Source organism: Gordionus sp. m RMFG-2023, chromosome 4 (assembly GCF_954871325.1).
Source record: "Gordionus sp. m RMFG-2023 chromosome 4, tfGorSpeb1-WG-v2, whole genome shotgun sequence".
NCBI lineage: Eukaryota > Metazoa > Nematomorpha > Gordioida > Chordodea > Parachordodidae > Gordionus > Gordionus sp. m RMFG-2023.
Window position 1 is genome coordinate 3,715,222 of NC_088778.1, and position 25,555 is coordinate 3,740,776.

Here is a 25,555-nt window from a genome sequence, read left to right on the forward strand (position 1 = left end):
AAAAAATAAAACCTTATGAGCTTTAAAAATCAAAAGAGCACGATACCTTAGAACAGGGACTAGTATGATTAATATTATATTTCAACCATGTTTTTACATAATTATATTTTAATAAAAATTATATCTATTTTCCTTTTATAATATACATAACTAATAGCTATTTTTTTTTCCTCTAGAATCTTGATCAATCTTGAGTTCACAACTAGGGTAAAAAATAGATGTTTAAACCAATAAAAAATTTTTATTTCTTCATATCATGTACATGTATCACCAATAAAATATTATTTTTTTTTAAAAAAACAAAAATTTTTAATGCACGTTAACCTTGTTGTTAATCATATAAGGTGGCGAAAACTTGTTATAAATATTTTTCCAGATACTTTTAATCGGTTTATAGATGTGCTTTAAGAAAAGGATTCTCCAGGCGTCTTTCAAACGCCTGTCTCCCAGCAATATGAGATATGGGAAAATGTAAAACTTGGTGAAAACTAAATCGTGAGCCACCGTTTGAAAGAAGAGGTTGCACAACTTAAGTCCTTTTTCGCAACGAGAACTTTTGATAAATATAAAAACTATCCAAGGGATCGAAAATAAAACTGTTATTACGCTCAAAAGACTGGTTAATATGATTACATTCATGTTTCGGTCTTTGATTTGTTGGATCCTATCAGTGACATACGCGGACATCAAGTTACCCTGAGTATTACCAGTTGCTCTAACTTCTAAGTGCTGCTTAGTATTCTTCTCAGGAGAACCGGACATGATGGTGAAAGGGGTAGTAATATTTTCAGATACATTGGTAATTTCGCTGCTCTGTACTACTATTCCTATTCCACTACCTATTTTTGCCAAAGACTTTCGCTCCCTGATAATGAATGAATGAATGGTCAAGCCATTGAGCACGAATATGAATACGCAAGGAATTACGTGCACTAAAATAACCTCAACCGGGTCGTATATTCTGGAAAATGAAAGTATGTCCTTATTGAAACGAATAAAATAACTGCGTTTAGCATCCCATGCCCATACAGGCATAGTAGAATGGTTCAGTTTAAAAGTATGATTTTGATCTAATAGTATAGGCGGATTGGGGGGAGGGCGAGAAAGTATATCGAAATAAAGCGCGAAGGGTAAAACAAGCAGAATCGAGAAAAACGCGAGCGTTAAAACTATTATCCTAATTGTTCTATCAGTGTAAGCGCACTTATTACGGTAAAAGAAGGGGTGCTTCATGGCGATATAGGTATCGGTACACATTATAGAGATTAAATAATTTACAAAGCATATGACGACTTCCTCCAGGATCCACTCCAATTTACCTAGCCAAAACATGAAGGCAAAGGTTCCATTTTCCCTGGCGCACCCTGGCAGTAAATAATAGTATGGCCAAAATAGGAAAAGGAGGCAGAGAAATAAGCAGCCGTAACATATGCCCTTCAGGTAAAATTTGACGTTTTTCTTGAAATATCGTATTTTATTCATCATTTTACTGCTCTTGAAACAATGCCACTCATTCAAATCGGCTAAAATATACACATTTCCCAAAATCCCGAAAGGGCTCATGACGAGCAGGAATATTGCCAACCCCAAGTTGGTGTCTATGGATAAGGCGTTGTCCTTGTAATGTTTGTAGTCAGCTGGGAGAGAGATGTTGTAGTAAGAATCATATTTACATGGTTGGTCATTGCGCATGTATTCTCCACTGAAACTTGTTTTATTCATCAGAATTATTTCTAGCAACTCTTAATTATTTTTTATTTTATAAATTTTGTCATCTTTACAAATGCAGAGCAAAAAATGCAATTGTATTTTTTTTTAAAGGAAAATATTTACCCGATATTTGTGCGAGATTTATTTTTTTTAAAGAAAAAATATTAATTGGGTTTTAAAAATTATTTTCATTGTTATATTATATTTATTTTGAAAAATATATTCAAAAAAATGATTTATTTTAATAAAAAAAATCGCAAGGGAAAACATATCATATACCTTCGAAAATATAGCAGTGCGTATCTTAAGAGGAGAGAAAATGAAATTAAACTCCCTCCCCATTAGATCTAATAATACCCCCTCCCCCCCCACTACCACAATATATAACCACAAACAGTAATTTTGAAAGAAAAAGGTAGTAAACGTTTATAATTTTTTTAAAAATAACACCTATAATTTCGAAATTTTATAGGATAAAAGCATTTTTATATTTAAAAATATAATGTAAAAAACTTTCTTTCCTTCTTTCTTTCTTTCTTTCTTTATATCTTTCTTTCTTTCTTTCTTCTCTCTTCTTTCTTTCTTTCTTTCTTTCTTTCTTTCTTTCTTTCTTTCTTTCTTTCTTTCTTTCTTTCTTTCTTTCTTTCTTTCTTTCTTTCTTTCTTTCTTTCTTTCTTTCTTTCTTTCTTTCTTTCTTTCTTTCTTTCTTTCTTTCTTTCTTTCTTTCTTTCTTTCTTTCTTTCTTTCTTTCTTTCTTTCTTTCTTTCTTTCTTTCTTTCTTTCTTTCTTTCTTTCTTTCTTTCTTTCTTTCTTTCTTTCTTTCTTTCTTTCTTTCTTTCTTTCCTTCCTTCCTTCTTTCCTTTCCTTTCCTTTCCTTTTAGTATGGTTAAACCGCTTAATTTAGCCAATTTAAAATTAAGATTTTGGCCAAAATAATATTACGTAAGCCTCGAGGTTTCGTTAATAGTTGTCTAAATCATTAAGCCATCTCTGAACAATATCATAAGAGTTGCGTAACATTTTTTGGCTAAGATATAGGGTTAACCGTTTTAAAGAAATCCAGCAGCTTAACAAACCTACCATAGAGATTTAATAAAATTTACAGCGAGAAATCTCACCTATTGAGTGTTTTCCCTCTTACCTAAGATGGAAATTATCTTAGAAATTTAATTCTTAAATGAATTAGGAGAAAATCTCGGAGAATACATTATAAATATTACTTATCGCGTATATTTTGACAAAACCCTTAGCCCATAAAGTGAACCCTACCCAGGGACGAACGATTCTTTGCTCGGGGGTATTATAAAATCATTTATAAAACAAAAAAAGGGGAACATTTATTCACAATCTTTGTCAAATAAAAAAAAAGGACTAAAATTGCAATATCTTCCATATGAGGACGAATAAATATATTTACGACATTAAAATCCGGCTTGACTAAAATGTAAAGCTAAACTGAAATGTTTAGGTAAAATTTTTTGATATGTCTTCTTGTTGAATAATATAATTTTAGTTTTACAAATTGTAACATTTTTGAATAATATAATTTTAGTTTTACAATTTGTTTTTCATATGGTAAGCTTTATTTTAGTCGTAACTTAAATTTAAGTTAATTTTAAGATTATATTTATATTTTAGTCAAATATTATTTTTAAATGTAAAAATATATGTATAGTAAATGAATGAACATTTTTTAATAATATAAAATATATTTCTCGTTTTCTCTTCATGTTGCCTCGGTGTGAGGTTGGCATAAAAGAGTCGCCACAAATAAATTCTATAAAAGAAGAAAAAAAAGAAGGTAGTGGAGGTATATTTTCTTATGATATAAAAAACTTATAAAAATTAAATTATTAGATATAATCAAAAATAATATACATTAATCGTTGTATTTCCTTTCATAAAAAATAATTTAAATCATTTAATTTAATCAAATTAAAAATAATTATAGTTACACACTATAAATTTCATTAATAATAAATCCGCAAGTTGGAGTATTATTATTTTATGGGGAAGAAAAAATCATAAAATAATACGCCAACTTGCGGAATCATTATTAATGAAATTTAGTAAGTAATTAAAATTATTTTTAATTTTATTTTATTAAAGGATTTTAAATTAAAACCAGTCTTGATTGTTATCATGTTTGTAATATTTTTTTTGCTAACTAAACAATTGTTTTTAATTAAAAAAATTTGCTCTCTCCATGTCCTTTGTTTCCAATGTTAAAATATGGGGAAAAAGACTCGTTCCAACCTCAAAAAATGAATAGCTCCAATGCCAACACTTTGATTAAGATCATATTATTTAAGTATTTATAATATCAATTTTTGTTGCAAAGAAGAAGAGAAAGATGTATAAATTAGATAAACGAGATAGTATGAATAACATAAAGTGGAAAGAGATATTGAAGGAGCTTGCCACCAGAAAAGGTGAAAGTTAAAGAGAAAAAAATAATATCAATTTTGTTCCGTTAAATTGATATTCTACAAAATATGATTTATTTTTCTTTTATAAAAGAAAATTTTTGAGTGTTACAAATTTATATATTAATCTTTGTTTCTAAAAAATAGTAAAGGCTTAAAAAGTTACATTTGTAGGTACGAATCATATAATGCATTATAAAAATTCTTCGAGCTTTCCCGATAGATTTAAAAATTATAGCCGCATATGCATTATTTATATAATTATATAGTATTGGTATAAAAAAGAATCCCCTTAGAGTTGTTTAAAACTCTAGAAAATAAAGCCACATTTCGTTATAACCCCGGGTTCATTATATCCCCGGTCTCCCCTACCTTGAAATAAATTATCTCAAATACTTTATTGTTAATCTAATACGTTACCGCAGATGAACTACCTCAAATACGCTATTACGAACCCATTGATACATTATTACAGTATACTACAGTAAATTAGGGATATAAAAAAACAATAAAAAACTTTGAATGTTGAATTAAAAAAACACAGAAATTTAGCATGATTAAAAGTCATTTTAACGAGAATATCGAAACACAAATAAATTTATTAAATTAATTTTCTTATAAAAGATATAAAATATATTATATTCCAGTTGATTCTATATTAAAGAATATGCAATAAAAAAATATTGGTGTATTATTTTTTTCATAAAGGATAAAAAAATGATATCAACCCAAAAAAGTAAAGATAAGATTTGAATTTAAATCCGACATGGGTGAACTAGGGATAATATGAGGTTGGTAGGGTTTAATATTTTTAAGAAATAAAATTTGATATTAGACGCGGGGTTTCCTCGTTAATGAAGACGAGCAGCACAGTCCTAAGTATCTGTAAAGTGGCGCTTAAATTATTTTCTTCAAATAATCAAATTATGATATTCTAATTCGTGAATACAAATAATTCGCAGGAATGTATTCCTGGAAAAAATGATTTTCACGGTTAATATAGGTGCGGAAAGATATTTATTCATATCCAATTATGCAATTAACACGGAAATCTAAAGACCCCAGTCAAACTCACTTTACCCCCACAAATTTAAATCTTATTCTTCAAGAACATCCTGAACACATCTCAAAATCGATCTCGTTAATTGAAATATTTCTAAAACCTAAATATTAATAAAATCCGGTCCGGACCGTTATCCATACTGGAAAATATTAAAAGAATCCGAACCTACGGTTCTTAAAAATAGGGCTAAGACCGATAAGACCGAAATCTTCACTACAATTTACATGGTTTTTTTTTACTATTATCTTAACAATAAGTAACAATGTTAATTATCGAACAAGTGTAATAACAATATTGATAAAATATTTTCTATTATAATATTTGCAATTATGTTTTTTTTAAGTTCCACATCTTCCCAATATGTTAAATCATGGCAAAATCACTTAAAATACAAACAAAAATTTTTTTTTATTACAAGTGATTGTAAAAATAATATATACATATATTATATTCTATAGTCTAAATCTTATTTTATTGTATTTTTTTATCACCCTTATATTTTTTCCAATTATATCAAGGTGAATTAAAAATATACATTTATATATATTATTTAATTTGTGAAATTATTTCGCCAATTTTTCATTATTTTTTTTTTTCATCTGGAAATTAAAGATTCTTGTTTAAATTAAAGTTTTTTTAAAAAAAATCGATTTATATACTTTGAGTTAATATAAATTTTTACCTTTTTAAATTTATTTTCATATTGATTGTTTATTTAATATGGGAGAATTTAAATTGGTTAATGCTTATTACAGCTTATTGATTAATGTTTTGTATCCGAACCACAATCGGCATCACGATCTCATAATAAAAAGGGAAAGAAATTTTTATCATATAAGAGAAAATCAAAAAATTATATTTTAGATTTAAAAAAAAAATTAAAAATTTTTACAAGCCAAAAATAACGAATTTTGATAAAATGACCGGAATCACGGTAGATTCAACGGTTTGAGAATATAACTAGATCATTCAAAAATGCACGGATTGATAATTTTACTCTATTTAATTTTTATATTGCGGAAAATACAAAATAATAGTGTTGTTAAACGGCTCATTTTGAGCCGATTTTTAAAAACGGCTATCTCAATACTTTGGCAAAAACAAATATTGCCTAAACCTCAAAATTTCACTAATATATGCCTAGACTTTTGTGCCTTCCATGAACAAAATATTCAGGCTTGCTTAATATTTTTCTGGGTAAAATATTGAGTTAGCCGTTTTTAAAATCGGCTCAAAACGAGCCGTTTAACAACACCACAAAATAATATATAATTGATTCATGCCTACCTGCAAGTATAAATCCGTTCGGTCCTTTTACGTGTAAGTTAAAAAAAAATGGAACATAGCATGCTGCAACGAATTTATATACATATTTTTTTATACTTTTTATTTTTCTTAGTGTTACTGGAATGTCTTTTTTTTTTAATACCATATACTTTTAATTAGGGTAAAAAAGCAGGTTATCAAAATTTTTTAAAATTTTTTTTTTGTAGTTTAAGAAGATAAAGGTGACAATTTGATGCCAAAGATTTTTAACCGGGCAGAGAACGGAATATTTGAAAATTTTTATCTTCCACGCATAATAAAAAAAAGAGTATTCCCAATTCCAATTTCTTTAGACTCAAAGTTAAGAACATTTTATAAATATCAAAAACTTTAACTCAGCTCGGAAAGAAAGTTTTTTAATCTTTCTATATATATATTGACAAATCCGATGGATCTAGCTAGTCGACCCAGAGAGCTAAGACCCATCAAATGGAGTTTAATCTATGGCACATAAAGGTTATCTCAAGTTTAAATTCGTATTTACTATCTAATGTATGGAAATCAAATATAAGTTGAATAAATCTTGAACTTTTTTTGGCGAAGTTTGAATAATTTCATTAACGTAAGTCTTATTCATCATATAACTAGATTAAATTCATTTGCAATTTGAAATAATTAATTACGATTTATTTCTTACGAAGATAGATTTGAATAAAAATGCTTCGTCTTTGCATGATATTTGGTCTTAATCACATTATCGAACACCCTAATCTATTATAGATAATAGTTCGACCATACTGTCAGAGTAGGTGTCAGTCAGTACCTGAGACTATTGCTTTTAGATCTTTATATTTTAGTATATCGATAAATTAAAACTTCAAACATTGAATCCTAGACATTTGCTTGTTTCTAATGTCACGTAATTTATCAACTGAAAGTAACTTTAATGTATAACCGTCGATAACCAATTTTTCTTATGATAGATAATACAGTTAATATTACACATAATTATTTTTCATCAATTTTAGAGTATTCATGCCGGAATAAATGAAATATTAATCTAGGGCATGACAAAATACACGCCTTCGGAACGCGCTCCTTAGTGCGCCCTATCAAGAAAGCCTTAATTTGATAATATTATTCTAGAATCATGCTTAGCTTATCAAGGTGATTTAGAAAATGATTTTTTTTAATTTAAAAAAAGCAAACTGGTAACATAATTATATTATAAAAGGAAAATTGAATGCTAGGGAGACCGGGGTAAAACGATAGGCATTTTGCATATTTACCATAAAAATTTTAAACTATAAATCAATGTTTAGCCCCATCCCTCAGCTACAAGATAAAAAAAGTGTAGCCCTCTACCTATAATATTTTAGGAGCTATGATTAGTTATGTCAAACTACTCATTTTCGCCATTTTACCCTGGGTACAGGGTAAAGTGGTTAAAATAATATTTGACATATATTTATCGTTTTATTTAACAAATATTACAAATTTAAGATATATTTATGATTTTTATTTACAAACTACAATAAGGACATGAAAAGTAGGTATCATAATAAGCACATTTAGAATGCGCTCACTCAAGGCACATTGTACATTTTAGCCATTCATCGCCCTCGCGACTATTTTATAGTTTTTATCGCAAATAACACATAAACAATTTTTTTTGATATCTTTTTTCTTCTCTGAATAAATAATTTCAATAATTAATTTGGTAACTTTATTAGCTACATCGATCACTTGAAACGTATAACGATCTCTTGTTGACGAATACTCACTTTTAATATAAACGACATAATTTAATTCTGTTTAGGCGTTAATCCCATAAACGACCATTGACTTCTATTGTATCACGCATGATTCTTTTCATTTGTACCTAATTCTTTGTCGTATTGTTATATTTTTTAGCAGACAAATTCAATAAAGTGTTATTGTTATTTTATATTTTATGGCTTCATCTATTATACTTACATCTCTGAATATGGTTTTTCTTTTATAATTTCTCATTATTTGATTGGTACAATAAAAATTATAATAAATGAATGAAAGAAAAATTTAATGTGAATAATTATATATTTTAACCGTTTTACCCATAACAGCTTTACCCCAAGGTGACATATATTATAAATATCGTTATTGCGTAACTTTTAGTAATAGCTATAGATGTCAAATAAATTTTATTTTATAGCTAATACATTAAGAAACATGTGTGCCAAATTTTGAATCCTGAGGATATGTATATTATGCTAAAAGTAAAATATACTAGAGAATGATTTTTATATTTTTTGGGTAAAAAATAGTTTTTTGACAAAATATATAAAACCAGGTAAGTTTTTTCAAAAGTTAAACATAGGTAAGAAATTAGATATAAAAATACATCTTCACACCAAATTTAAAATCTTTGTGCTCAAGGGTTAAAAAGTTATTCGCGTTAATATAGTTACCCCGTCAATCGTCTTACCCCGGTCTCCCCTACCATTATTTGAATTAGTGTTGTTAAACGGCTCATTTTAAGCCTATTTTTAAAACCGGCTAACTCGATACTTCATCCAGAAAAATATTACCCAATCCTGAAGATTTTGCTCATAGAAGGAACAAAGGTCTAGACATATATTATCGAAATCTTGAGGCTTTGGCAAGTTTACTAATTTGCAGAGTTGTTAAAGGATCTAGATACAAGTATCAAAGGATCTAGATACAAGTATCTAGATCCTGTATCTAGATATAAAAATGTGGTATATGTATCTGTATCTAGATATTATTTTAGACGATGTATCTGTATCTAGATCCATTTAAAAAGTATCTTTTAACAACTCTGCTAATTTGTATCTCCTCGAAAATGGTAAACATGATTCTGCATTCATTTTTCTAAGATAGCATATATTTATCCAGAGCGATAAAAGGGTTTTGTGGGAAAGGCGTATTTTAGTCATCCTAAAATTGTGTTTTTTTTTGTATTTTACTAATTTACAAGTTTTTTTTTAAAAAATTGAAAAATAATTTTTTAGATATCATCTCAAAAATTTACTATCATTTTTTCTGAATCTTCCTCAAAAAGCTAAACATTATTCCATTATATTTTTTTTTAAATTAGAACCGTTTTAATATAAGTCGCGTTGTGATACGTAAATTTGGTCAAAAAAATATTCTTTTTTCAAAAGATCACTAAATTACAAAAAAAATTTTTTAATTTAATATTAACATTTTATTTTTTGAATCCTTTGAATGAGCGAAATATGACTCAAGTTTATTTTTTAAAAATAACCCATATTTATTGAGAGCGCTTAGAAGGGTGCATGGGGGCGCGTAGTCATGTAAAAAAATATTTTTTCTTTCTTTCTTTCTTTCTTTCTTTCTTTCTTTCTTTCTTTCTTTCTTTCTTTCTTTCTTTCTTTCTTTCTTTCTTTCTTTCTTTCTTTCTTTCTTTCTTTCTTTCTTTCTTTCTTTCTTTCCTTCCTTCCTTCCTTCTTTCTTTTTTCAATTTTCATTACGTTAACTGTTTTCATTTTGTAAATCACATTGATAAGCCAAACACGATTTTACGTATTACACACATCTAAACTAGCCCTACATAGATGATTATTTTATGAAAAATGATAGTTTAGCATTTTAAAATTGATTTCTTTAAAAAAATATATAATATTTTGTGTTTTATAGAATAATTTTCTACATTCTTAGCTAACTACCAGAGTAATAAAGGAGGTGAGGCTTGTTTGGATTTGTTTAGTAGCCTTAATGATGAAGGAGGCTTTCTACAATACACAACGTTAATTCTTATAATAAACATTCTATCGTAAAAGAACTAAACATCTACCATAGATTCCTAGTCTCCTATAAACTTATATAAAATAAGTCATTTCCCTGTTAAAAGAGGAATGGTAAGAGCTCAACTCGATATTCACGAGGTATATTAAAAATATTTCGATTGACTAGCTATCCTTTTAGCCTATATTATGGGAATCACAAAAATTTTAAAAGCGCGTTATGAAGGTAATTGTTGTTAATTATTTTTGAAAATAAATGTGTATTCATAATCTCATTTAATTTTTAGATTACATATTTAAATCTTAATAAAGAGAAGAATGATGATGAATGATTATGATGTAAAGGATGATGATATGAAGTTGTATTTACTACGTTCAGCTAAATGATTTAATTTCAGATTTATCTCGATATAATATGGAACTGATTTTATGAATGATATTGGGTTATAATGGTTATAGTGGATGCTTTCATTAGGTTATCCGTGATAAATTTTGTCGGCAAAGCTAGAAAGTAAAATGCACACCAACTCTACAGGCTAAAAAATCAAAAGCTTGCATTTGAACACTGATGTTTCACGTAGTGAGATTAATAAGCAAAGTACACTTATGTTACTTGCGTTTTGACCACTACGAACAAGATTGCAATCATTATTAGCAAATATGGTAAGAAATTGGGTCCATTTTGTTATACTGAATTTTTAAAGTATGAATTCTTGTTTTCGCCTGACTTACAACATCTCCATAATATAGCTGCCAAAAAATTGCATTTATCTTTTGTTGATTGTAAGATGTTAAGAGATTTTTTAACATATAATGATAATAATACTGAAATTTCTTAACCCAACAAAGTCTTTTAAACACACCTTAAATCTAAGAGATATCAAGATTTAATCCTTATTTAAACTTGAAATTAATACAATTAATCTTTTATATACTCAAAACTGCCAAAAGTTTGGTGTAAAAAGATTTTATTGTATCTTATTCGGATAAACATTCTATCTACAAATTACACTCTCTAGAGGTCTGATTGTCGAAAAACGAAATTATTACAACAATTAATTATCAGAACTGTTTCATTACCAAATAACTATATGCTAAAAGCTATGTCAAAATAAATTGATTGTTAAAGATTTTAAACAATAATTGATTTACATAATCTACTTATTATGAAAAATAGGAAAGAATTTTGTGAAAACAGATAAATTATTAGGTCTATGCGGATACTGGAAATGTGAAAGTCATAGACTCTGAGTCGTGAGAATCGATGAAACGGAAAATAAATTATAGGTAACAATATTTAATATATTTTAAATTTAAATATTTTTGATTGCTGCATTACAATTTTTGATGGTTTTTTTTATTTATAGCTTTATATTTAGATCATTAGTTTAAATTTGTTAAGATTGTTTTGTCTCGTATCTTTTATTTTTGTTATTTTTTCACTTAATTTTGTTTCGTTTTGTTTCGTAATGTTTTTGTTACTTTGTTTTATTACGCTTAGTTTCGTTTCGCTTCGTTTTATTTCGCTTTGTTCTGTTTCGCAGCGTTATGTTTGACTTCTTCTTGTTTCGCCTCGTTTTGTTCCGCTTCGCATTGTTTGGCAACGTCTTGTTTCGCAGTGTTTTGATTCACTTCGTTCTGTTATGCTTCGTCTTGTCTCGCATTTGTTTCGCAGCGTTTTGTTTCGATTTCGTTGTTTTGTTTCGTTTTTATAAGCCTAACAAAGCCAATCCTGACAAAGCCAGGCTAACAAATCAGAGCCTGACAAAGCCAATCATGACAAAGCAAAGTCTGACAAAGGCATGTCTGACAAAACCAATAGTGATAAGGTCAAGCCTAACAAAGTCAATTCTGACAAAGCCAAACCTGACAAAGAGAATCCCAACACAGCCAAGCTTGACAAAACCAATCGTGGCAAGTAAGCCTGTTAAAGTCACTGACAAATCCCAAACCTGACCAAGCTAAGACTGACAAAATCAAGCTTGACAAAGCTGACAAAAAACTATACAAAGTCAAGCCAGACAAAAAAGCCAAGCTTGACAAAGTCAAACTTGATAAGGCTTAGCCTGACAAATCATTAAGGTAGGCCAGGTCAAACAAGATAAAGTAAGCAAAATAAGAACCAAGTCGAATTAAGTAGGATCTAGCCCAACAAAAAAGATACGAAAAAATAGACCCGAACTATATAAGGTTAGATCGAGCCGAAGAAACTCTCACCCCCCCCCCTTTTGACAGACAAATGAAACCGATCCGATATTTAAAAGATAGGCCATTCAAACCTTAAAGTCCGAAGCAAATCGAACCAAGCCTAACTTTAATACAAAGATGTTGACCACTTCAGATATAATATGTAATGGAGATAAAGTCCGTTTATAAGTCTTTCTAGTAATTAAAAAATGCAGTGATGAAGTTTGTCACAAGAAAATATGGTTACCTTCTATTTTTCCACCCTTAAGAATGTGATGAGGTAGATGCCAGTTTTTATAAATTAAAATATTACTATTAGGTTTAGGCTCAGAGGCAGAGCCCTGATGGGCCTCTCGTTTTTTTCAATTAGATTAAGAAACGGAAGGAGCAGAGGAGATGTATTTTTAGCGAGTGAAAGCCTCGCATACCCCATATTAGTTTTATTATAGAGGTACCTCGCTCCTATTCTGGTGCGGAGCATTGTGTTGTCTCTAACGCAGTGATGTAAGCTAGCAACGAGTTACTTGACTTTTTAATCTGCGACGAAGTTGGGAGATAGGTTTGTTTTACCCCTTCCTAAAAAAAATAAAAAAAATTAACCATATATTTTAAGTCATAAAATTAAATCGATTTTTAAAAATAACTATATAATTTAATTATGTGGAAATTTAGCATAATTATATTTGTTTAAAACTTAAATTCGAGTATAATAATTTTAAAGGTGTCAAACGATTTGCTTTTTTTAAATATAAATTTTGCCTTATAATATACTCATTATCCCGGTATTTATATTGCCATTTGGATAAAATTGTAAAAACCAAACCAATGCAAATCTGAGTACAATTACTTCGACTTATTGGAGCCCTCCTGCCTTGATTATTCCTCTATTTACCAGCTAACTGTCATAGAGTAGGGCCACCATCCATCTGGTTTTAAGGTAAAATTCAAGATGTTAATGGGGTATATAATTTAATATAAATGTCTCAATATACTCAATTAAATTTTAAATTAAGAAAAATATATAATTAGCAGATCAAATAAATGCACATATAATTCCTATACCTTAGCCGACGAGATGCGAAATATATCGTGATCATGTTCTAGTATATTCATCACTCCTATCAATTGAGCAACCACCAGGATTGGAAAAATTTTAATATCCTAATCTCCGGCTGGTCACTTGTGCGCTACATAGAATATTGAAACACCTATTAACGTATTTTCATATGGCAGAAACTAGGGTATTTAGGATACCGCCGTTTAAAATTCCTTTACCTTCCAAATCACATTGAACAACTTTAGACTACATAGTCAGTTTAAAGATGTCCATAAAGATTTTATATCTCAATAACAGTGGGTTGAAATTCAATGAATATAATTGACCTTAGACCAATGACATATATAATACCTAGACTGACGATTCATTCATTAAAAGTGTACATCAATGCAAATCAGCTGGAGACGCCATCTTGGTTACACTAATTATTATTAAAATTTTAAACGAGAGCCTAATTTATTCCTATATCTGATGTAAACTTTATTAAAGAATTACCGGATCATCGAGATAATAAGGAAGCAAGTTATCAATTTAATAGTAGTCTTTAACATGAGAATAATTACTATATGTGCTATCAAAATGGCGTCCAGCTGATTTGCCTTTAACGACGCTTAAAAATGCATTTTAATGAATGAATCGTCAGTTTAGGTATTATATATGTCATTGCCTTAGACATATATATATATATATTTGTATTTTTTATTTTTGTAAATATATTATGCAAATTTTCTTCATTATTATAACTTTACATACAAATTTGTAAAATTGAAATTAATATTTAAATAAAAAAAGTAGTTCCATTTTCGCACTTTCATTTCAAATATTAAAATAAAATTAATAATAATTTTTAATATATATAAAAGTCGTGTAACAGTCACAGTGTCAAAACATAATAGCCAATAGTATTCTTTTGAAAAATATTCACCCAATAAAAATCACCATAGCTTATTCGATCCAATGATAATATTATACCATATCAAACATCATTCATTTTTAATAAAAATTTAAAATAATTATTTGACAAATAAGGTTAAAATTTTTCTGAAATGTAGTTGTTTCAACATTATAATATTTTGTTGAACCATGTTACTGAAATATCAATAATTATTCATTTTTTTCAGTTTAGAAATTTTAACTTGATAATGGCATATCCTAAAATTAGATAAATCATAAATAATTTAAGCATAAGATTGTAAAAATATTTATTCACATCTTAGGGAAAAATCAAAATTCTGTTAAATATGATTTCTAATTTGCTTTTTTTTGAAGATGATTGACTGAAACAGTCTGTTAAAGTTTTTGATATTAACCAGATTTACCGATCATCTTTTTATTTTTTTTAAAAATAAATTTTTTTAAAAATACATTTTTTTAATTAACATGTCTGTAAAAAATACATTTTTAATTTCTAAAGAATATTTTTCATAATAATAAAACTAGTTAATCTTAACAACAAAAGTTTTAATTGACTATGATTAATTAAATAAGAGAAAATTATAATAAAAACTCTAAGAATAATTTAAACTTATGACACTAACATTCTTTAGTTTACGACTACACAAAGAGTGGCATAGTTTTTATATTGTGTACAAAGGCCGGTTATTTTTTAGGTTAGTTGGGCTGGATTTTGGTATTTTATAGATATCCTTGAGGAATACATAACTAAAGACCTGAACTTACATAGATTGATAATTAGGATTTTTTTCTATTAATTTAATTTTAACAAGGAAGGTTAATTGGCTTAAGATAATGTACCTGAACGGTATTTAGTTCGGGGACGGCAAAGAATGCTAAAATAAAATTTTTGTCGAAACAAATTTGATATCAGCCATGTTTATTTTACCGAGAAAAATTATGTCTAATATCGAAATCGTTTTGAAGGCATTTGATCTGGCTTGCCTGACGCCATTAATACACCACGAGAAAGGGTAGTTCACACTTTAGAAAAAAAGTAATTATATATTTATCGGAAATCAGCCGATCTTTTATGCCATGTAATTTATCATTTTGTAATAAATTATGATTATTTTAGAAGTCCAAACTATAAACTTCCAATGGTGAACGTCCAATTTATTCATAAAAAAAATCTAATTAGTATCATAAACGATATAAACATTAATACGTCTGAAATCTTCACAATCTCATCCACTCTTTGTTCTTCCCCAGCTAACATCCCGTAATCTCCCCTTCTCTCTTTGTCCCCCAAGGAAAATTATTTGTTTATGTCATAAAAAAATGACTGACATTTAGTATATTAAATTATTTTCTTCTTTTTTCTATCTGCTACAACAATTATATTGAATTGTTAGTCATAGGCATGTCCTGGATTTTGCTAAGGGGTTGGCACTCTTAGATATGATTTTATAAATATGTTCTTTAGTATAACCTGTCAAATATGATTGGTCATTTGGTTATAGATATTAAAATAAATCAGCTGTGAAAACGACAATTTCATCATTGACATTGAGTTTGAAAATCTTATAACCATTTGATGATATTTAATGTAAATTTTATGGGTTACAAAGTTTGTATCCTTGATAAAAAAAATCAACATAATTATATGGAGGATGGGCATTCATATAATTCATGTACGATCATTTTGGGCAGGTCTATGACCAACGTGCTAAATAAGAATTATCTAAATTGAAAAATGGTTTTATGTATTGAGTGTGGTAGCTCAGCAAATGAAGATATTTATAAAGAATTCTCACCACAAATCATCAAGTTAACTAACTGTGTATATAAATTTTTTAATAACCAGAATTATATTTTAATTTCAGATACACTGTGATCAATATGTAGATAAATATATTGAATATGATACTACCATAATATTTTTAGATGTTGTATTGTTTAAGATACAAGCTTATCGTCACATCTTATTTAATTCAACATTTATTGTAAAATACTTAAATACTATTAGACATACATTAATATTTTAGAATTATTGGAAACTTTCAATATTCATTCTTTTATCAGAGGCTTTTATAAAATATATTAATAAAAAAGATTTTGCATTTTATTCAAATCCAGAAAAAATAGATTTTAACCTTGATATGAACTTTTATCTCTGCTTTTTAGACGTTATAACTGGTAGGTACTTATAGATTTTTTAATAAATTAATCAGATAATTACAAATACACAAAACTCTTTCTTATTATAAATCGAAATTTGAATTCTTATATAAAATTTCCTATTTTATTTTATATTATCAGACTTCATCTTATACCTACTAGCAATCTACATATTTATTAACATCTATAAATCATTGATAAATACAAATATGATAAGTATTATAGATTTATTCAAAACTCTTACCCTATCTTCATATGGTAAATTATTCTCAATTCTTACATTACCCTGGGTTGGGATTCAAAATAGTATGCATATTTATCTAGTTCATATATTAGTCTTTGCTTCAAATTCCTTGGGAATCTATGGTATGTTATTTATAATTATTTGCTATATTAAATATATTTTATAAAAAAAATATATATCTGCAGTCAGATACAATATTCCAATGTGGCTCACTATATTATATGTATCATTATCATTCTATTTAATAAATTATATTGATAAATTATCATTGTTCTCTTCGTTATAATTTAATTAATTTTTTATTACCTTCCTTTTTTTTAAATTTTAATATCATAATAAATATGTATAAATTGTTATTTAAAAAAAATGTGTTTAGTGGTCTAATAAATTTATGTACATAATAATATAATAATCATTGTGTGTGAATTACTATTATAATTTAATATTGAGGGTTTATTTTGAAAACAAATATTTAGAGATATTTTGCTTAAATTGATATTGCATATTTCTTATAAAAAATCATAATCAGGAATTAATCATGTTTGATTTGATAGTTTGACATAAACCATTGTAGTTTTGTAGTTGCATTATATTAGGTATGGTAAACGTTTCACCTGTTTAAGATTATATACAAGAAACATTTTAATTATATTTAATGATTAAATTACGACATCTAGTGTTGTTAAATGACTAAATTTAATTAACTAAAACATGACTCAACAAATCATAAAATCATTCTGACTCTCGGCAACAATAATAATCAATTTAGTCACTAAATTTTTTGATTGTAAAAAAAATATTCCTACCACTACAAATTAACAAAATTCGATATTTTTTTAATTGGGGGAAAGCATTCTATCAAAAAAAAAATAATGGCACCAATCAGCTAATTTGGTCACTCTAGTTTTTGGCCCAATTACTAATTACATCTAAAAGAATAGCGAAAAATAATGCATGTTTAATTTTTTAATGTTATTTCTTACTGGTTATTTGAACCCTTTTCCTAGGTAATGTAAGGGTTCTTATAGTTTCGGCTCTTTTTATGATGGCCTTTCTAGCTCTGGATGTTGCTTTAACAAAGGGGTCACCAATACTGTTTTGTCTGGCTTGCCTGTCTAAATCCTCAAAAAATTCTGAAATGTGTTATTAATTTACAAATTAAATTATAAGTCTCCTGATAAGTAAGAATTTTTCTATCGATCAAAATAACTGTCAATTGTTTATTAAATATTTTGTATAGCTAGGGAAAGATTTATATATGAAAAGTGGGGGAAAAATTATTTATATGCTATAAACATTTCTAAACATATTGAACGCGTTTAAGGTTCATTGACAAAAATCAAATAAGTTAACGTAACCTTTAAAAAAAGGAACGTGTTTATGTTCGCTCAAAACTATATGATTAAAATTTCATATAATGTTTAATTTGATATAAATAAGTGCCTTATAGCCATTTCTACATTTAATAGTTTTATTTTGATACATAAATTAAATACAATATAATATTACAGTGAATAAAAAAAAATTCATATCAATTTTTAATATAGTATATATATAAATATTAAATGTATAAATTTATAATATTCTTGGGGTCATTAGAGCCTTAACTGACTTAATTTTATATATATATATGGTATGTATATTTTTAATATTTATAATCAAAAATTTATCTAATTATAATCTTTTTTAATATCTAAATTTGAAAATAAAAATTTTTAAAAAGTTAAAATTAATAGCGATAAAATAAATAAATTCTAAAAAAGTATTAATTATTTTATATTTTATATCTATATGTATAATATATGATTTTTACTTTAATCAAAAATAAATTAATAGATATCAAATAATAAATATTACAGTCAAGTATTAAAAATAAGTATTTATACACTAGTCATCAAAGTTCGTCAAAAATAAAGAAAACACCGTTTATCATTTTTATTTCAAAAAAACGAACTTCGTTTATGAACATCATAATTTACAACATTAATTGTTTATAATGAGCAATAAATCATTAAAGAATGCTAATCTATAGAAAGAAATTTCATACCGATTATTAACAAATATTTTATGCTAATCTATTTTTTAATGTTAAAAATTATAATTTGAATAAATTGTCCAGGAATGAGAATGGAACCTAATTGCTATAAAAAAATATATACCACGAGTTACGCTGCATTTATAGTAAAGCGTTATCTTCAAGCGTTGCATTATTAAGGCTGATTCAGTTTTAAAAACTAATTTAAGATAAAGCTAAAATAGAGATAATTATTTTTATAATCGTATTTCATGTCTTTTTTTTATCAACGCATCGCAACACATGTTTTTCAAATTTTATCATAGCGTTATCATCACAACGCTCCACATTTATAAATTTAAATCTTATTTATTGATTCAATTTTTTGTAATAACGCCACGCTTAAATAAAAGACGTTAACTATAAATGCGTCCTTATGCGAATACGTAATGAAGATTTATTTTTGAGAATATTTAAGCAAGATTTATGATCATGTTTTATACCAAAAATTCCAAACTTTTTTGTTATTTTTACGCATAAAAAATCTTTAATGGTAAAAAAATCTTTCATTTGCGATTTTATTTTAAAAAAAAATCATCATATTTCTTATTTTCTAAGATTATTTTTTTTTTCAAACTCTTGTAAAAACAATATTAAATTTCTGCCGATTACCGTTTGAATAAAAAGAAACACAAATTTGATCAGACAAATTAGCACACATTGTATTAGTAGACCTAGTAAAATCGAGGTATTTAAGATTCAATTCTCTAATCGAACTATAAATTTAGTGTCAACATTTAATTTCTATTTAATAAAAAGAGTAAACGAAAGTTATTTTATATGTAGCTATATCCATAATTTTTGTTTGAAATTAGGAATACAATATCACGATGAAAACGATTGAATTATACTTACCTTTAGGTATCTTATAATATAATATTGTATGTATAAAATGTGTCAATATAAAAATAATATTCCATTGTCTTACAAAATGAAAGATAGTTTGACATTTCAATTTTAAACAAGTCAAATTGAATAGGATTCAAATATTAGTTTTTAGTCCCTACGTTATAGTTTAATAGGTAAAAAATGCTAAAGAAGGATATGCAAACCGTTGAAGTGACGAGTTAACTCATTTCTCCTTTCATCAATTACTTTTCGGTCAAAAAAAACTCAATTTCGCTGTTTTTTTAGCATGCTAAAAATAGAGCAATTACTCAACTATAATATGAGCATTAAAGCCACTCCGTGCAGCTAGTCCGATGTAGAAAGGGTTTTTCCCTCTTCTTAACTATACACGAAGGCACAAATAAAGATGCAATAAATATATTTTAAAATAAAAATTAATTTAACAATTTCTTCTTCTAGAAAGAAAAAACAAAGCAATATTTTGGAACGAATTCTAAAACGGTGAATAGTATTTCTCGGTGCTAGTTACTAGAAGTCGGCGCGGCAAGCGGATCTCGGAATAAGATTCGGGTCGGGTTGGATAAATTGGGTAAAATATTTTTACGGGCCGGGCTAAAAACCCGATACACGGGCCGGTTTGATCTCTAATTGATCCCATATGTTTCTAAATATTTTCAAGATCATTCTCTTTTGTAATTGAATTATATGGAAAAAAAAATTTCCTATATTATATAAAAATTTTAAGAACTGTTAGAAAAGTCAAAAATCTTTTTGGGTCAAAATTAACACTTGATCTTTGCATTATTACGCTGTGATCTATGTAAAATACAAAAAAAAATGTTTTTGAAGAAGCTCTCCCAAAAAAATTTAAAAAACGGATAATACGATAATTTGTTTCTACTATTTTTAAATTTCAATTTTGACATTTTCTTTTTGTATAAAATTTTCTTACGTTCTAAAAAAAACGTCATTATATTTCTTTATACGTTAAAATTTACATAAATATTGATCCATAAAACTCAGAATTAATAATATATGCTTAGTAAAACTCATCTTATGAAATCTATAGTTTTTCTATGACTTTAAAATATCGATTTTAAAAAAAATTGGATATTTACGTTTAAGTTTTTGCACGTTTGAAAGGATATCATTTTGAAAACGATAGCTCAATCCAATATGTTTCGTTTTGAATATCGAATCTATTTTGTATAAGGACGTTTCTGCCAACAATATTTTTTGTTTAGTCTCTATTCTAGCCATTACTTCCTCCTATTTATTTGGCGTATATAACATTAATATATATTAGGGCTGTTTCATTTACCCCGATTATTAGTAAATAAATAAATAAAATTAAATTATCCATAGCGCGCTTAAACCCGATTATCATATTTTTAACAATGTGAAGGAATACTTACCCCCCTAAATTCCATACCGTTTTTGTCAGGAAATTTAAGTTTATATATATTAAAAACGAGTATAAATTTAAGAATAGTTCGCAAGTTAAAGGCAAAATTGTCTGATATTTAACAGGGAGGGTACTGTATACATACTCATTTGTCAGGAATAAGATTACGACATAGCCTGAACTATTAAAGTTTTTATTTAAAAAAACGCATGCTATCCATGATTTAAGTTTAAAGATTAGCTAAACCCTATATGACATATTAATAATCAATTATTTCACCAATGGCATATAAAAAAGAACCTCAACTTGTAACAATTCTAAGGTTAAATCTTAAAATTATTCAATTTAAAAAATTAATTAGTAAATTACGCTTAATTCCTGCTCAGCAATATATTTTTGTTGGTGTAGTTCTTTGAGGCACGAAATAAGTTCCTGGGCCTGGTCGCTAAACATCTGTTTTTCTTGCTTGAGAATGATGGACGTGTTATCATTTTCTTGCAGTCTAATATAAATTTTTTTTTAAATAAAAATGACCGTTTTGCGAGTATTTTAAAACGAATTATTATTTTATCATTCGAAGTGGTAAAATTTTTTTCTTTATTATTCCGCCTAAATATATGAGTTTAGGACCAAATAAATTAAGGCATTCCTAGGTAAATTTATAATTTTTAAAAAAAATGGGGGATTTAACATGAATTCGTTATGGGCTTTTTCTTTGGCCAAATTATCGATTTTGCTTTCCACACTACTGAGACTCGATTTTAGTTCGTGTATGATGGTTGTGAGACATTGATTTTCTAGGCTAAATTTATCGGATTCCCTTTCCTTCTCCTTGAGTTCGGAGGATATTTTGATTTGCTCGTGAATAAGAGTCTAAGAAAAGAATGAATTTTTTTTAAATAAAAAAAAAATAGTTAACGACGTTAATTATAGTATTATTTATATGATAGTGTATGAAGGCTACTTTCTTCTTGTTCGGTTTAACTAAATCTTACCGCCTGCTTCTAGCAACGTGATTGGTCTAACATAAATTTTGAAAATTAATATTAAAACAAATGGGTTTAAAAAAAATCATAACGGAAGAGTTAAAGCCCGCCATAAGCTACCCAGGGAACATGATTAGTTAACTATCTATATATCCAAATAGCAAGCGGGTAGAGAAAAATTAGATGCAACTAGTGTTATTAAACGAAACGATTTGGATCAATTTTTTAAGAACGGGTTGATTTAAGATATTAGCCAAAATATAATCGGGCCGTTTTTAAAAATTGACCCAAATTGAGCCGTTCAACAACCATCGATGAAACAATATATGCTAGTGTCAGTGTGGTATGTTTTCAATTTCATATCATTTTTTTGAGCGTGCTTTATAAATTTAAAAAATGTGATTTTAAACCGGAAATATATTCCATCGTGTTTTGAATACCTTATCTTTATGAATTGTAGACAATTTGGCTGTTAGCCTTTGTGTCATTTATAATTTATATAAAAAAATTATAATACTAAGTTCAAAAGTTTTTCGCATTGATAGTCTGAAATTTAGAGGTTAGGTATGTTAGAACATGATGGAATGCATTTCTGGTAAAATCAGATTTTAAATTTAGAAAAACGTGCTCAAACACATTGCCGGAGGCTAACATATATACATATATAGCTTTAATGATATTAATATGAAACATTGTGAGATAGGCAGACTTTACATTACAAAATTTAGTCATCCAACGAGTTAGCTAAAAACGATTAATTATAATAGTACTATTTATCATTACGCCAGATAGGTTTCTGGGTTTACTTGCAAAACTGGTTAACTATATCCGAATTATCTATAAAGATGTTACGAGGTAATAATAATAAAAAAACCTAATATAATGGGCGCAAAAAATGTAATTTTTTTTTTTGAAACTTAACTCAATGAATTATACAACTGAGAAAGAAATAATTAATCTGATTAAACGCCTAATATTCTTGCATTCTTTCTTTCCCAGAAAACAATTAAATATTCATTCATTTCAAGAATTCTTAGTAATTAAAATAATAATATAAAATATTCAGATTTTATAACATCGATTTCTCTTTGAAGCGAACTTATCGTGAGATCCAATTTGGGCCTTGAATTTTCCAATCGTTCCATCTTTTTTGTTGTATAATCCAATTCGCTAAATTATAATTATGCAATAATATTTAATTTATTATATTCCATATACAAAAAAAAATCGTCATTTCCAGAGAAAATTTTGAGTTTATTCATCATTTAAAAAAAATATAGTGGTTGATTCTCCCCACTTTTAGCCAAATCCAAAAACTGATGATAACCTAGTTTTTTTTTAACTGGGTTACCATCTTTGCTTAGAGTTTTTTTTCCCGAAAATCTCATGGAAAAGACCCCCCCCCCTCCTAAATATGTTTTATCATGTGACTGTTGGGCTTAGCTGATTTTCTTTTGCGGCTAGCGAATTATGTAAAACTAATTGTCTGGTGTGCGGTTTAGACTAATTCTATTTATAATTAAAATAATATAAATAGATCGATTAAGTTTCAACACTTACCTCTTGACCTTTTCGTAATTTTCCTTCAAATCCACGATCATCTTTTCCATATTTTTTTTCTCAATTTCCAAATCGAGCGCTAATTTTTTCAACTCCTTTTTTTTTATAAATATTTTATTTTTTTTTAAAAAAAGGAGGGTGATAAATCGATGAAGGGCAACCGTACCCGAAAAAGGAGTAGTCTGCCGCATTCAGATCGATCCTACAAAACAAAATAGAATCTGAATGAAGATGAACAGATACTTTTTGGAAATTTTTTTAGGATCATAGAGCAGGCTCGGTTCTGTTGTTCTGATAATATATAATTTTTTTGTGAAAATAATATAAGTTGATCCTATTTTTTTTTTCAATTATAAATTATATCGCTTTCAAATTTAAAACGTTTACGTTTTGCCTAAAAATGTTAAAATACGCGTTTTAAATGGGTAACGCGCGTAAAAAACGCAAAATAGTTATATATTTTTTTTCCCTATATATTAAATTTTTTTTAAAAAAGTGTTATTTTTTAGAAGAAACACTTCTGCTGAATTTGTAAGCACGATTAGTTTATTTTATGGCAGATCAGGTGCTTTATTAACTATTTTTTATTTTTAAAATAAGGGAAAGAAATATCTTACGTCGTTTTTGGCCACTTCGTTTTGTAGGGCTAAGCTTTCGTAATGTAATTTTTCTAATTCATATATTTAAAAAAAAAAAAATATGAATGAAATTAATTATATATATATATATATTTACAAACATTAATATAATTTGCTGGGGTAGGGTTGTTAAAAAAACTCGATTATTTCGTCGATTACCAATTGTTATACTTCATCTTAAAACTATATAAGATAATTAATTTTATTAATACGTAAAAAAATTCAATTTTTTGATAACATAAGCAAACTCAATCCCTGAAATATCCCAAAATCAATATTTAAAAAAATATGTCAAGTGAAAACGAATGAATAATAAAATAACCCATATATATCAGAGAACTGCAGGCCCGGCCCTAAGCCCTATTTTAATTTTTTTTAAATATACCCAAAATATAATATATTTTTAAAAAATCCCGGACGGGCCTAAAAATTTTTGGAAAAAAATCCGGTCCGGGCACAGGTCTCTGATATATATATCAAATACGAAAATGGCTTTAAATTAAAGAAGAATAAAAAAAACCTTTAACTTTTTCTTGTTCGCTCCAAAGGTACAAACCCTGTTTTTCTAATTCGTGAACTAGAGTGTCTCCTAATTGAGAATTGTGCCATGTTCTAAATATTTTTAAATAAACATGGGAGGGTATGGTGGGGGAGATATATATTTATATATGTATAAATGTCAATAAGATCTCGGAGGGTATAATTTTAGTATCATGGAGGGGGGGGTCAGTTCCATTGGCTGGGAGGAGAGAGGGATCAAGAGGGCAACTAGCGCCCTTAAAAAGAAACGATTCTTTTATACTAAAAAAAAGGTAACTCGTCTTTATCTAAAATATGATTATCGTTTAAAAAATTAAACAATGTGCGACACGTAAAAACTTTAGTATAAATAATAGTAAGTTATTAAATCCGCAAAACTTGACCAACTCGATAACCCATTCCCTAACATCGGGTCAGGAATATGGAATTGACTTTATGATTGGGTGTGTCAGGAATTTTTACTTAAAAACAATTTCCAGGGTTGAGTCGAGTTGGGAAAATGCTTTTATTTTCCTGTGGGTCGGATTGGGTCGAACATTGTCTCTTACTATATTAATTCAATATTTTTAATTTAAAAAAAAAAAAATCTAAAAATGTAAATGTATAACATGCGACTGGCTTCTTGTATCTGTTTCAACCATTTTTCATTTTCGTGGGCATTGTCCATGGCCAACGTGAATGGATGCTAAAGGGGGAAAAAATACT

The 25,555-nt window shown here is 27.5% G+C and overlaps 1 protein-coding gene and 1 long non-coding RNA gene across 2 annotated transcripts in view; one reads left to right on the forward strand and one right to left on the reverse strand.

Annotated features, from left to right (window-relative positions):
- Positions 1-16,117: 16,117 nt before the first annotated feature.
- On the forward strand, positions 16,118-16,439 carry LOC135928298 (uncharacterized). The gene is made up of 3 exons (XR_010572280.1): positions 16,118-16,203; positions 16,260-16,379; positions 16,422-16,439. It is a non-coding gene; the product is annotated as an uncharacterized LOC135928298 (long non-coding RNA).
- A 743-nt stretch (positions 16,440-17,182) lies between these two features.
- The window catches only part of LOC135928232 (pleckstrin homology domain-containing family D member 1-like), a 31,119-nt gene continuing 22,746 nt past the window's right edge, over positions 17,183-25,555 (reverse strand). Inside the window, exons 4-13 of the mRNA XM_065464632.1 lie at positions 25,459-25,535; positions 24,831-24,922; positions 24,290-24,342; positions 23,673-23,767; positions 23,189-23,282; positions 21,818-21,999; positions 21,496-21,628; positions 20,840-20,990; positions 17,782-17,931; positions 17,183-17,412 (exon numbers count right to left, since the gene is read on the reverse strand). Coding sequence (XP_065320704.1) covers positions 17,324-17,412; positions 17,782-17,931; positions 20,840-20,990; positions 21,496-21,628; positions 21,818-21,999; positions 23,189-23,282; positions 23,673-23,767; positions 24,290-24,342; positions 24,831-24,922; positions 25,459-25,535 — 1,116 coding nt within the window. The 3' untranslated portion in view covers positions 17,183-17,323. The remainder of the gene's footprint in view (positions 17,413-17,781; positions 17,932-20,839; positions 20,991-21,495; positions 21,629-21,817; positions 22,000-23,188; positions 23,283-23,672; positions 23,768-24,289; positions 24,343-24,830; positions 24,923-25,458; positions 25,536-25,555) is intronic.